Source organism: Amyelois transitella, chromosome 22 (genome assembly GCF_032362555.1).
Source record: "Amyelois transitella isolate CPQ chromosome 22, ilAmyTran1.1, whole genome shotgun sequence".
Taxonomy (NCBI): Eukaryota; Metazoa; Arthropoda; class Insecta; order Lepidoptera; family Pyralidae; genus Amyelois; species Amyelois transitella.
The window spans coordinates 980062-994393 of record NC_083525.1 but is presented as its reverse complement, the minus strand read 5'-3'; the positions used below and the strand labels follow the sequence as shown (position 1 = coordinate 994393).

The 14332-nt window shown below is 35.2% G+C and overlaps 1 protein-coding gene across 5 annotated transcripts in view; it reads left to right on the top strand.

Annotated features, from left to right (window-relative positions):
- The window catches only part of LOC106133261 (homeobox protein cut), a 157700-nt gene that overhangs the window by 70902 nt on the left and 72466 nt on the right, over nucleotides 1-14332 (top strand). For all 5 annotated transcript variants that reach the window (XM_060950640.1, XM_060950637.1, XM_060950636.1 and 2 more), the window contains one exon: nucleotides 9189-9500. In XM_060950640.1, coding sequence (XP_060806623.1) covers nucleotides 9189-9500 — 312 coding nt within the window. The remainder of the gene's footprint in view (nucleotides 1-9188; nucleotides 9501-14332) is intronic.

Sequence of the window (14332 nt, the reverse complement as noted above, 5' to 3'; positions counted from 1 at the left end):
GACATAGATACTTATATTCTTAAAGGTTATTATTGTAGCCCACAAAGTTCATTAGACTGGAAAAATCGAGTAATTGATATTTTAGAAGAAGGTAAGCCTAAAATAATTAAATTTTGGATATATAAAATTTATCTAACCTTTAGCCCCACATTTCCAGCAAAATAGGAAAATAAAGAAATAAGGAAGAAAAGTTAGTGAGTTCTATTACAAAATCGTTGTATTATCGAGTTAGTAACACAAAAACTGGTCATTCTTGTTTCTAAAATATAAAATCAACAATTTCTCATCTATGACTCAATGTATGACTCCAAATGGATCGTTGCCAATTTCCCGGAGACAGACGGACGTACCGACTATCATTTATATTATTATGTTTGATCGCTTGAACAGCTAACGGAAGTAGAAAAAGAGCGATAAATTAAAAAAAAAAAATTTTTTTTTTCATAAAAAAATTGTTTTATAATTTTTTTCTGTTCCTTTATTTTATTTAGGTACTTATTCTCAAAATATACTAAAATTTTTGTTGTATACACCATCCTGGTTATGACACCTAAACTTAGTATCAAGTTTAATTTAGCATTAAAGAGATGTTCATTACGTGAAAATTTAAGAAGTTTGCACAAAACAGCTACACGTAGATTCGATATTAAAGAGATGTTCATAAGGAGACAATTTAAGAAGTTGGCACAAAACAGCAACTCGAAAAAAAAAAACATTTTCCAAATAAAAAAAAAACAAAAACACGTCGAACTGTACTTATTGACATGGCAACCCTCGTGTGGGGGGGGTAGCACAACAAAACGCGGCCCAAGGAGACCCGTCCCTTATCATATTTATTTTATTTCAATTCCACACGAATTTAATCCTTTTCCATTAATTAGTGGTCGGGCATAATGCCCACCCTTTAGAATGCGTTAATTTTTCTTCGGGGGGTTGCGTTACGGCCCAAAATGATGAGAACACAGAATTCAAACGTGATATGTCAGATGCCGTGTGGTTTCCGGCACTCTTTTACCATATTATATGGTACGTCACGTCTATATCCCTTGCGGGGTAGACAGAGCCAACAGTCTTGAAAAGACTGATAGGCCACGTTCAGCTATTTGGCTTTAAGATAGAATTGAGATTCAAATAGTGACAGGTTGCTAGCCCATCGCCTAAAAAAAGAATCCCAAGTTTGTATGTAAGTAGCCTATCCCTTAGTCGCCTTTTGCGACATCCATGGGAAAGAGATGGAGTGGTCCTATTCTTTTTTGTATTAGTGCCGGGAACCACACGGCACGAGAGTTGTTGTTCTGTGATTATCATATTTTGTATTTACGGTACGAGTAAATCGTAAACGGGAAAAGGGTTGCGCTCGATATTTTCGTTCGTCTGGGTTTATTGTCTGTGGTTTTTCTTTTTTTTTTTTTTGTTTTTGAAGGACAAGGAACATCTCCATAAAATTATAGAATAAGTTTATCCCTCATCTTTGCGTTGCCCAGATGGTGTACTTTAGAACCCTGGGTCCCCTTTTCGAAAATTATCTTTATTACCCTTTGATTGGGGCTTAGGAATCAATTAGTTTTAATTTTCTCTAATAAAATTACCTAACTGTGGTGACGTCAAAAATGACTTTGTTCGTTTGTAATATCTTTATTGCACAGAAATTTACAAATACATACATATAGTCACGTCTATATCCATTGCGGGGTTGACAGAGCTAACAGTCTTGAAAAACTTCAACTTCAGTTCAGTCGTTTGTGTTAAAGACAGAATTGAGATTCAAATAGTGACAGTGTTAGTCTGTCGCCTAATAGAAGAATTCCAAGTTTATAAGCCTATCCCTTAGTCGCCTTTTACGATATCCATGGAAAAGATATGGAGTGGTCCTATTCTTTCTTTTCTATCGGTGCCGGAAACCACACGGCACTTGGATGACGTCAAAAAGTGGTGGAGAAGTCTTGAATGTTTATCTTTATGTTAATTATAATGACGAAAACATAATCAATTTAAAAATTTCTCTACAAATAAGTAGTGCCCTTGTACTGAATTTCTCTTTATTTTAAATTTTTTTTGTTAATTTTTCTTGTTGCACATAAATATATAAATAAAAATAAATAAATCATTTAAAGCTGCGTACAATATCCAGCATTGAAATAAATTTACGATGTTACAGTTAACGGCAAATTGAGTTTAATTATAAAAGATGTACATATAATACTCAATTAATATGAATTTCGGACATGGGATCTGATAATGGGTAATTTTGAAATTCAATGGGCTTTCGTTTGGGAACCAAAATATTTGGCGTGAATTAACAGCATCTATTATTATTGTACCCGAAACCGCCGAGCTTGCATGAAGAGAGTTATGAATGTGGATGAAGCAAAGGAAGTAGGTATGCAGGGATCGTGGCAAGTGGAAAGAGGTAGTCTCTGCCTACCCCTCCGGGAAAGAGGCGTGATTTTATGTATGTATGTATGTATTATTATACAAAGTGGTTCTAAGATCAGACCGCTCACATTTCTGTCCTGTGGTTTTCGGTACTTTAGTGTAGGACAACTCCATCGCTTTTTGTCGTAAAAGGCGACTAAGGGATAAGATGACTTCTGACTGTTAGGCGATGGGCTAGCGACCTGTCACTATTTGAATCTTAATTTATTATCAAACCATACCGCCTTTTCGAAACTGTTGACACATAGGTATCTGCCGTGTGGTTCCCAGCACCTTTAGAATAGGACAACTCCATCACTTTTTCATGGATGTCGTTAAAGGCGACTAAGGGATAGGATAATGAGCTCTTAAGGCGAAATCATTAAGCTGAACGTGGCCTTTTCAAAACTGTTGGAACTTACAAGGGATATGAGCGTGATTATATGTATGTCTGTACCTACCTACACACGCGTATAGACCTGCATTACTATAATCTTGTCATAAAGAGTATTCCATCAATTGAATCAGTAACTTGATCAAATTAAGGACGTCCTGGTAAAGGGTCAGGTCAAAAGTACCCGAAACCGCCGAGCTTGTATGAAGAGAGTTATGAATGTGGACGAAGCGAAAGAAGTATGCAGAGATCGTGGCAAGTGGAAAGAGGTAGTCTCTGCCTACCCCTCCGGGAAAGAGGCGTGATTTTATGTATGTATGTATGTATGAATCAGTAACAGCTACTTAATATCTATTAGGATAGCCGTAGGTGGTGACAAGGGTAAAGATTTGTCATCCAAAACTTACGTAACACGTGATTTGTGCAATAGAGTCAATTGGGAGTGATTGATCGCTGACTTTATTGTCGATGACTCATGACGCGAGGTATGTATTAGGATTTGGAGGCCAGTTTCTTAAGTGAATCTCAATTTTCAATAAACATTAGTACCTACTGTGTGCCGTGTGGTTCCCGGCACCAGTACAAAAAAAAGAAAAGGACCACTCCATCTCTTTCCCATGGATGTCGTAAAAAGCGATTAAGGGATAGGCTTACAAGCTTGGGATTATTTTTTTAGGCGATGGGTTAGCAACCTGTCACTGTTTGAATCTCAATTCTAACATTGAGCCAAACAGCTGAACGTGACCTATCAGTCTTTTCATGACTGTTGGCTCTCTCTACCCCGCAAGGGATATAGGCGTGATTATATGAATATGTATGTATGTAGTCCAAAACTTTTGAAAAATTCGTCTTGTATATAGTCCCCAAATTTCGAAAATTTCATTCATTCGAAAAATATGAAGTTGTCAATTTAAATATTAAAATAATAGAGTGTGTCATAATAGTTTTATATTTATAACAAGAAAGTGGTGTGTTCATTAAAAAAAATCACGCAGCCCATTCAATTAAACAGAAATCACCAAAGTGTCTCGTGAAATTGTGTGAACAGGCACATAAAAATAATAATTTTAAAACATTAAATACGACCGTAGTTCGGTTATATTGCCAGAAATCTCTTTATAATTACAATGATAATAGTAGCCGAGACACAAAATTCAGAAATTATTGCGTTTATAATGTGAGAAAAGTCAACAATGTCATGTAAATGGAAAGTACGAAAATTATGCTAGACTAGAGGCCGCCCGCGACTTCGTCCGCATGGAAACCCTATCAATCCCGCGGGAACTCTGGGATAAAAAGTAGCCTATGTGTTATTCTGGGTCTTCAGCTACCTACATACCAAATTTCATGGTAATCGGTTCAGTAGTTTTTGCGTGAAAGAGTAACAAACATCCATACATCCATACAAACTTTCGCCTTTATAATAGTAGTAGGATTTGGTGGTGATGAACATTTGTGGTGACATTGATTAATTGTACATACATACATATAATCACGTCCATGTTCCTTGCGGGGTAGACAGAGCCAACAGTGTTGAAAAGACTGATAGGCCACGTTCAGCTGTTTGGCTTTATGATGGAATCGAGATTCAAATCGTGACAGGTTGCTAGTATGTCGCCCAGAATCCCAAGTTTATAAGCCTATCCCTTAGTGGCGTTTTACGATATCCATGGGAAAGAGATGAAGTGGTGGTCTTATTCTTTCTTTTGTAATGGTGCCGGAAACAACACGGCAATCTTAATTGTTGCATCAAATTATGGACAAAACCATTTGAAAAAGATAATTATTTGTCGTAGTAAAAAGTTCATTGAACCTTGTAGCTACAGGGCGTAAATTAAATGCTTACTTTTCTACCAGTCAACCTGCAGAACATGATAATAAGATATTAAATTTGAAACATGATAAAAAATTAGAATTTTGGAGACTGTTGAAGCAAATGTATTATAAATTTAAAATTTAAAAAATGCCGTTTACAATATGTTCAACAATCAATTCAATAACGTAACTCTAACTTTAAATAAAACACTAAAGCAACAAAATTTCAACAGCAATATTTCCTCAGCTGACTTGCTACAGAAATAATTAAAAATTAAATCACTACGCGTGTAGTTTACAAACGTATAATTAATTAATAAAGCAAAGAACCATCAACAAATAAAATTATACAACATTGTAACAATAAAATGATTGACTTTGATGATCAAGAAATTGCTAAACACAATGAGAAATCCATACGCGTTCCCTAGATATTTCAGTAGATACGTGAAATCAGGTAGCAATTAAAAAATTAGTTGATACGTTCAGTAACTTTGGAACAAAGACTGTTTATCTATCGGAGCCATCTTGGAAACTAGTTTGTGCAATAGATTAAGTTAAATTTGGTGATTGTGCTCTCACGAACCAATTATGATAGCGGTATGCTAATGATTCAATGATTCTTAACGCTTTTTACGTATTTTTTGGTACAGTTTAGTGGGATTTGAATGCTAATCATAATATGTATGGGTTAAGAGAAATTTTGAAACGAGATACAATGAGATACGTAAGAGTGGGCTGCACACTATATTACTACAATGTTAAAATTTTACAGATAAACAAACTTCGTGTTGCAACTTCAAAATTTAATGACAATATTGACTATATTCATGTCAAATTTCTCGTAAACTTTAACCAAAGCTTGTTGCACTATCTTTATTCACACTATGCTGTATGAAAATTGCAAAATTTCGTCATTTATTCCACATCAATCGATTGTATTCGAGTGATTCGCAAAATTCATTATCAAAATGGAAATTTTTAAAATAAAGCTTTTTCAGACGACAATTAGATTTGTGCCAATATTATAACAAAATTTGAAATTGCCAAACTTTTGACGGGTCCGAATTTATTAAATAAAACAATTGATTGATTAATTCCAATGAAAGCTCAGGGAATTGCCCGATTGAAGGCCTGCCATCGGCATTGTTCTAAACACCACCATTGTCTTGGTCTAATCGAATTCGATTTGTTTATGCTTTGATTCGCATTAATTTGTTTGGAGGATAATTTTAAGATATCGATTGACAACCTGAGAGTTTCGGTGGAAGTTATTTTGAGTTAACTCCTTCGCCCGAAACCTTTTAGATGAATCTTTTAAATACTTAACAATGTTATCGGATGGTCTGCAATGATACCTAAATTGTAAACCTGACTCAGGTCAAGAGTACCCGAAACCGACGTGCTTGTATGAAGATAATTATGAATGCGGACGAAGCACGTAGTCTCTGCCTACCCCTTCGAGTAAGAGGCGTAATTTTATGTTTTTAAACAACAAACTACACATGGATACGCAATAAATAATCACATACACGTTTTTATCCATTGCAGCGCAGACAGAACCACAACAAACATAAAATAATTAATCCAACAAGCTCCTAGTTCGCTTAATAATGTTTGTGTTGATAAATTAAATAAAAATTATAATGCAAACGGCCATGAATACAACGCAGGAAGCATCGATTTTGCAGGCGTCAGAACAATATTTCATTAACTGTTGTAATCTAATTATCAGTTCCCATAGTTTTTTTATTGTTCTTGCGGTCATTGATGTATGAAAAACTCTTTTGTGCTGTTTCCTGTTCCATTCAGCTCGTTCAGGAGTATCAGTGGATCTTGTCGGCGGATGTTATATTGATGTTATGCTTATTGATGGTCTAGTGTGCTTTGTAATGAGGTTTTAAAATTGGTGACATTGGCAGAATTTGTCATGTTGATTTGATTAGTGTTGTAATTAATCGGAGACCTTCTAGCAAATAGTCAGGTTATGAACCGAAACTAGCTTACCTGAAGAGAGTTATGCATGTGGATGAAGCGAAAGAAGTATGCAGGGATCGTGACAAGTGGAAATATGTAGTCTCCGCCTACCATTTCGGGAAAGAGGCGTGATTTATGTATGTATTGTAAGTTTCAGGTTGGCACTTAATATTTTAGAACTGTCATACCAGAACAGATATTAATTTTCTACAAAAAGGACATGACAGTGAAAACATTATTTTAATTATTTGGTTTATTTGATTAAGAATACTGCATGATACATTGTCATGGTCATTTATGCTTCCATGAAGAGAGTTGTGAATGTGGATAAAGCGAAAGAAGTAAGTAGCGAACATGACAACTAGAGAGATGCAATCTCTGGCTACCCCTCCGTGCGTGATTTCATGTATGTATGAAAATGAAACGTTGAAGATACACATTTAACTATATGACCTGATTTTTCACAATCATCAGCCGTACATTCAGGATCAGATATACCATCAGCCGAACTATTTTTGGTTATCTTATCTATCAAATAGATGAGGTTTACTTCCTTCGAATTCACTAATGACTCATTAGTTTAAAGAAAGCTAAAAAAATATATCTCGGTAGCTGAGCGAGCACGCGTAACGATATGCCTGCCTGGGCAGATACCATCTAAAAACCAGATTGCGTAGAACCACGAGGCTTTTACTTGGTCCAACCGAAATTTTGGACCATCAGAAAGCGTATATTGGTCGCCAGAACTGCTTATAATTGGAACTGTTCTGATCAAACGTGTTCGACGAATACGCTTCTTTTTAGTTAGAATTGTTTCAATCGTTATTTTTAGAAACTTGAACATGTTAATTAAATGTTCATTTGTCTTTATTACTCATGTTTTATTTTATTTCATTGCACCATTATTATAAAATATAATATTTCTTTAATTCTTATTTCTTTTATCTTATTCATTTACCTATAAAGATCTTTGAAACTTTTCATTAATTTATCTAACAAAACGTTCACTCTATTTCAGTGTCATTAACGCAGACTATCTCATCTGTCAGATTCTTTATCAATTGCGAAACCATCCATTCTTCTAATACAATGTATGTTTTTCTCATCACGCACGCTTGTACGCACAATTTCCCGATGAAAATCATTGATATTTGGATTAATAGTGGAGATTTTTTTGTAATTAATTTCTTATCTATCGATGCCTTTGTCCGATCTCGTGTAAGATACGTCTAACATACGCTAGATTTATTTGTTGCAGTATCTTGACATCTTAATGATGTTGGGAATACTGTTACTGGAATGGACTTAAGTTCATTAGACAATGAGCATCTTTTACGCCGCAGTGACGTTCTAATTTGCACCTTATTTCCTTTTCATTGTTATTCACTTGTTCTTGATTGTCGATAAACGTATGCATAATTACTTCTTCATCATTAGGGATGGACAATGTTTTAGAATTAGAGCCTTCAGCTAGACGTTTAAGAAAAACTTGGTTTTCATCCAGTCAGGTCTATATATTACGTGATTTTCAGTGCCCAAGTAACTGAAACAAGATATAAGGAACAGCATAACTATTTCATTTCAATTTTAATTTTAAATTACACTTTATTTAAAATTTGTCACAACTATCGTCCGCATTGATTATAACTCTTTTTAGGTTATATTAAACATGAAATTCTCCATCAAAATTGAGGTTAAAAATATTAGCCTACCTAACGATCAGTCTCACATCTCGAATTCTGCATGAATGAAACTAATTTCTTTTAAATTGCAATAAGATGAACATGGAACCATTGAAGCGAATTTGAACAAGACTGTCAGTCTGTCACGCACAAGGTTTCTCAGAAACTGATTAGTTCTGTGAATCATGTCGATTGCTATTTCCTTTTTTGCTTTATCTGTTTCGGATCTTCGTATACTTCCTTGATTCTGAATAATATTTGTTCACAGCAAAGAGTTGTTGTCAAATATTAACACAATAATGAGGCAGGATATTTAAAAATCTTAACGGTATCTTATAGTATTGTGCCGTGTGGTTCCCGGCACCAATAAAAAAAGAATAGTAGCACTCCATCTCGTTACCATGGATGTCGTTAGAGGGGACTAAGGGATAGGCTTATAAACTTGGGATTCTTCTTTAAGGCGATGGGCTAGCAACCTGTCACTCTTCAAGAATTTTTGCTCTGTCTATCCCGCAAGGGATATAGACGTGACTATATGAATGAATGAATAAATAGTATTAACGTCATCTAAAGAACAGCCTTCAAACTAACATTATCAGCATTTCAAATTGAATATTACAATTTCCGCCTTTTTTGGCCTCTGTGGCGCAGCAGTAGTGCGCTGGTAGGTATATGACACCGAAGGACCCGAGTTCGATTCCCGGCCAAGGCACGATAAGAAACAAACATTCTCTGATTGTCCTGGGTCTTGAATGTTTATCTATCAAAGTATTTATTATAAAAAATATATTATCGTTCAATTAGTATCTGGTAACATAAGTCTAGAACTAACTTCGAAGCTAACTCAATCTGTGTAATCTGTCTCGTATACAATTCAATTGATTTATTAATTTATTTGTCCACAGAGAGCCACGCTGGCCGAAAAAGAAGTAACAACGCTGAAAGAACAACTGGCCACGACGAGTCCTACTCCTCTGCAAGCGACCGTGCCTCCAAAAACCAATGGCTCCCACATAGACCAAACTAGAGATCAGGCCACGGAAACAAGAATACCGGACTTGTTCAGTCCCGATATAAAAGAAGAGAAAAGACTGGAGATTGATGAAGAAGTAGAGAAGATGGAGATGGCTGCGGGGAGGGACAGTGATAGTACCAGAAGCAGTCCCGTGGGACAGGCGAACAGCTTGGAGAATGAACTCGCTGCGAAAGAGAAAGAGGTAAGTGATGATTGTAAAATAGAAACAGTTCATAAACAATTTTGCGATTGAGAGCACGTAAGTGAGGGTGATAAGGAACTAGCTGTGCCCGCGATTTTGTCCGCGTGAAATAGTTATTTTTGGCAGCATTAAAGCCCTCAAGAATGAATAATTTTTTCCGATTTTTTTTCCCATTTTCCATTATTTCTTCGCTTCTAATAGTTGCAGCGTGATCTTACATAGCCTAAAGCCTTCCTCGATAAATGGTCTATTCAACACAAAAAGATCAATTTTTCAATTCAACTCAGTAGTTCCTGACATTAGCGCATAAACAAAAATCAAACAAACTCTTCAGCTTCATAATATTAGTATAGATCTCAATTATATCTTAAAGCCAAATAGCTGAACGTGGCCTATCAGTCTTTACAAGACTGTTGGCTCTGTCGTGATTACATGTATGTATGTATGTATGTATAGATATGTGGTAGGCTGTAAACCTAAAGCGTCCAAACTGACCAAACAACTATAATATAATTCTAATATAAAATGACATAATGGGTGTTCTACAAATTACAACAAAAGTCATCTTAACCCGTCAACTTCCCGTGTCCAACCAATACACCATATCGCAGATATAAAAATAAACGATCATCCCGTGAGGTCACCCAGTTAACCGGCACAAATAAGGAGGTCACAGATGCATAATTACTCAAGAGTTTTTAAAATATAGTAAAATTTATCAAAAAAAAATTGTTAAGAAATCTTTTAATATGCCATAATCTGGGGGTTCTTTTAAAAAATATTTTTAATATTGACCTGATAATAACTTATGTAATAACTTAAGGCAGAAGGTCCTTTAAGTGGAGACTAAATAGATTAACCGACTTGGTATTACATGGATCTCACGACTTTTTACGGTAGAAAGACTGAGCTGCGAGACTTGGGTTCTTTTACAGGATGTTTTTGATGGCATTAAAAGATTGTTCTGTAGAGATAGTTTCAACTGGTTTAAAAAATTACACATTATGACAAAATTATAAATTTTTCGTTGTTGATTATGCCGACTGAAGCCTTGGAATTTTGATGAAAAGCTTAAAGCTACCTAAGTAGATATTTTTCTGTAAAATTTGGGCAGATATCTAAATAATCCGTCAAAAGACACTTCTTCATAAATAATTATTTAAAAATACATTTTTTTTTCATGACTCCTTGACATATTATAAATAGTGTTGTTCATAATTCGATATTTACTCACAATTAAATAAAAAAAAAATGGCCGTGTCATCGGATATAAAGTGACAATTCTGCACATTCCATATTTCGTAATTAGAGTAAAGGATGCGCAGCCTTGTGCCGCCGTATCGAATGTAACGTACTATCAATAAATCAATTACTTGCGCGTATCGTTCAATTGGATTTGACAGTTCGTAGTGATGGTCGCTATCGATAAGTGGTGCATCAATATCACGTCTTTACCTCCATACGGGGTAGACAGATCCTATAGTGAAGACTCGCAGGATGCTAATGGATTTATGATGTAATTGAAATTGATGTAAGCCGAATAGCTGAACGTGGCCTATCAGTCTTTTCAAGACTGTTGGCTCTGTCTACCCCGCAAGGGATGTAGACGTGATTATATGTATATATTGATATGCGTTGACAGATAATACTGATAGGTTTTATATATATAATACTTAGTGGAAGAATTGTTTGAATTTATTGACGGAAAATAAATAAAAATAAGGAGATTTATAGTCTACGAAGTTAAAAATGAGATTATTTGGTCGTCTTAAAATATCGGCATATTGGTACAAGATTAATGTATCAGATTACTTTAATTGTTAAAAATTACCTTATCAAGAAAAAAAATCAAGTGAATTTTTCAAAAGCAAAAATTTCCGAATTTTTTTTTATATTTTCTTGTAAAAAAATATTTAACGCAAACACCGCTGACTGTCATCGATATCGACAAGACATCGACATTTGATCGGCCGGCGCATCACTAGTGCGGGGAAACAGGATACATTCAATGGAATGATTGATCGGTACTGAACGAGCGGTAATCCTTGCACTAAATAAATACGACTTTGCTTAGAAATCCATCCACATGGTTACGTCTATATCCCTTACGGGGTACACAGAGCCAACAGTCCTGGAAAGACTGAATGGCCACGTTCAGCTGTTTGGCTTAATTATAGGCCATACGGCACTAGTTTAAATATAATTTACGTAACATTAAGTGGCACTAATTCCACCTGTTGTACATTTTACGTGCATAAAGTTTAAATAAATAAATTAGTAACCTAGGATCTGTATCTTCTTTTAAAAATCGTCTAAATAAATAAATATATAAAAAGAAATCACAAAACTGAAACAGAAATATCACTTACAGAGCCGTAACTAATGTACAAAGGGGAATAAAAAAAAATCGTCTGAACATTTGAAGAGGAGCTGTGCACATCAAAAAGTGCATATTCAAAGAACGAAGTAGGTCTTGTGAATGCATTCATTGAGAGAGGATCATTAGCTATTGAATCCCCAAATTTGAGAGCTAGCAATTTTTTTTTGTTTTACTCCATTCGCGTGAATGAGCAGCTTTATATCTGTTCTATATTTGAAATATATCTAGTTTGTTTATTCTGTTACTAGATCCCGCCCGTGGTTTCTCCCGCGTTTTCATTGTAGCCTGCTTATTATTTCAATGTATAAGACAATATTACTATAAAAGGCATACTTTTAAAAGTTAGGGTACTAGTGTAAGATTAACAAACGGACATACAATATCATCAAAATTGGTTCAGTTTGATTCAAATTTATACTAAAAAAAATAATTAAAACAAACTTTTTCTCTTGATTACAATAATCGTATGTATTTACAATTCTAAATTTAAAAATAAGCTGCAAATATTTTTATTCATAATTCTTAATTCAAAAAATTCGAAATCCTTCGTCTTCTTTACCCCATTAGTGCCCGTAGCTCCAATTTAGTGACGGGCGTGTATCGATCAATCAATATTATCGATATTTTCAATTAAACTAACCGGGCACTGGCATGATGTGGCATTTGTAGCAATTCAGTGGTTTATTGACGCAACTAGTGGCCCACGCGAATATCCTCTGTTTAAGTGACTTAGATTTCATGTCGCTGACCTTTGAACAAATTTCAATTCTTTATTTTGTTGTTTGTTTTTTTTTTTTAATGCTTCGATTCTTGTCCAGTGTCGTTGAAATAGAATGTATTGACCACTGAAGCAAGGGGAAGGGATTCTTCGATCACACCATCAAAGACTGAAAACTTTCCTAACCCATACAAATTACCCTTTTTGATGAACAAAAAGGGGGAAAACTTAACAAAAGAGTCGATTGTCACAATGGAGAAAACACAACAGAACCCGCCATACTGATTCTTTATCGATGTTTTTAAGAAAAACATTTTGTCTATGTAACTTTATTACCCCAATGGAAAGTTCTCGCCTTTTTCACCGACATCTTAATTAAGTCGGCGAAAAAAAGGGTAGACTTGAACGTTATTTCTTTTTGATGACATTCGATGAATGATTTCTGAAACAACTTTTACAGCGTTCCGAAAATTGGTTATGATTGGATCGCGGTTTTCATTTAACTTTTTGCGAGTTAGTTTTTATTTTTTTTTCCTCAATTCAAGTTCGCGGGTGAGTTTCTCAAATGTCAAATCTATTAGATTGTGATAGAGATCTAAATTTATTTCACCCTTTGCAAGGAACGCCTTTCAAGTTAATATACACCGCTAAAGTAATGCCTCGTTTGATACTGACATTAAATATTTTGATAACTTCAAATTAAACAAATTCAAAGTTACGCCTACAATAGTTGAGACTTGTAACATGAGGTGTATCATAAAAACGAGCATTAAATTCTCGAAACATAGTCACTATCGAAACGGGAGCGGAGTATTTAATTTTCAAAAGCAATAATAACTAACATAAATCATAAACACCTTTCTTTTTGGGCAATAAAAACGTTTCATCTCCCGCTCATAGATGGCGCTGGCCTAAACTGTAAATTCTTTAATGTCACTCGTGCCGGGACATGAAAGAGTGATGCTGCTATTTTTGTCCATACCAAAACGAAAACACTCGAAATTAGTTTATGACGTCTGTCTGTCGTTCGATTTATTTTAATTTTGTTATTTTTGGTGAACACATTTCTCTTATTAAAGCTGGACGACGTAAAGGGACGCGTTCGACAGTGAATTATCTTTGAACGGGCTTGACTAATGATGGCGGCACGCAATATGAACTATTTTAAACTATATTGACATTTATCGATGGTTTATTGGGATCGGATGCAGTAATGGAGTTAGAGATGAATATATTGCCGCGCTCGAATTAGTTTACACCAATTCAACCGGAGATATAGGACGATTTATAGCTCAAAGTTAAATCAATTGTGAACGTGACAAGGAGTCGGATAATTGTAATTGAAAGTCATGAAGGGTCATCAGCGAACGATAGAATAACCTTTCGAGCTCTGGTTTCTAAGCGCAGTCAATCAAAGAGAAAGCCCCGAATCAGAAATGTCGACAAGAGAAGCAATCAGATGGGCCATCAAACACAACCTATCATCTTGTCAGAAATCGGCACGCACGATAATTTAATAACAAAAAAATCTAGCGAAGCTACGATAGAAAATATAACAAAAGTGTACTTTAAGTACACGGCAATAAGGCGAGCGTGGGCGGCCGTAATTACAGCCGAAACACGCGAGGGAACACATGAAAGCAAATGTCAAACTCACATATTTATTTCCAAGTATTGAATGCTGCGGCCCGATTCTAGGAAGATCCGGAGTAAACATCATCGTGTCGATGATGA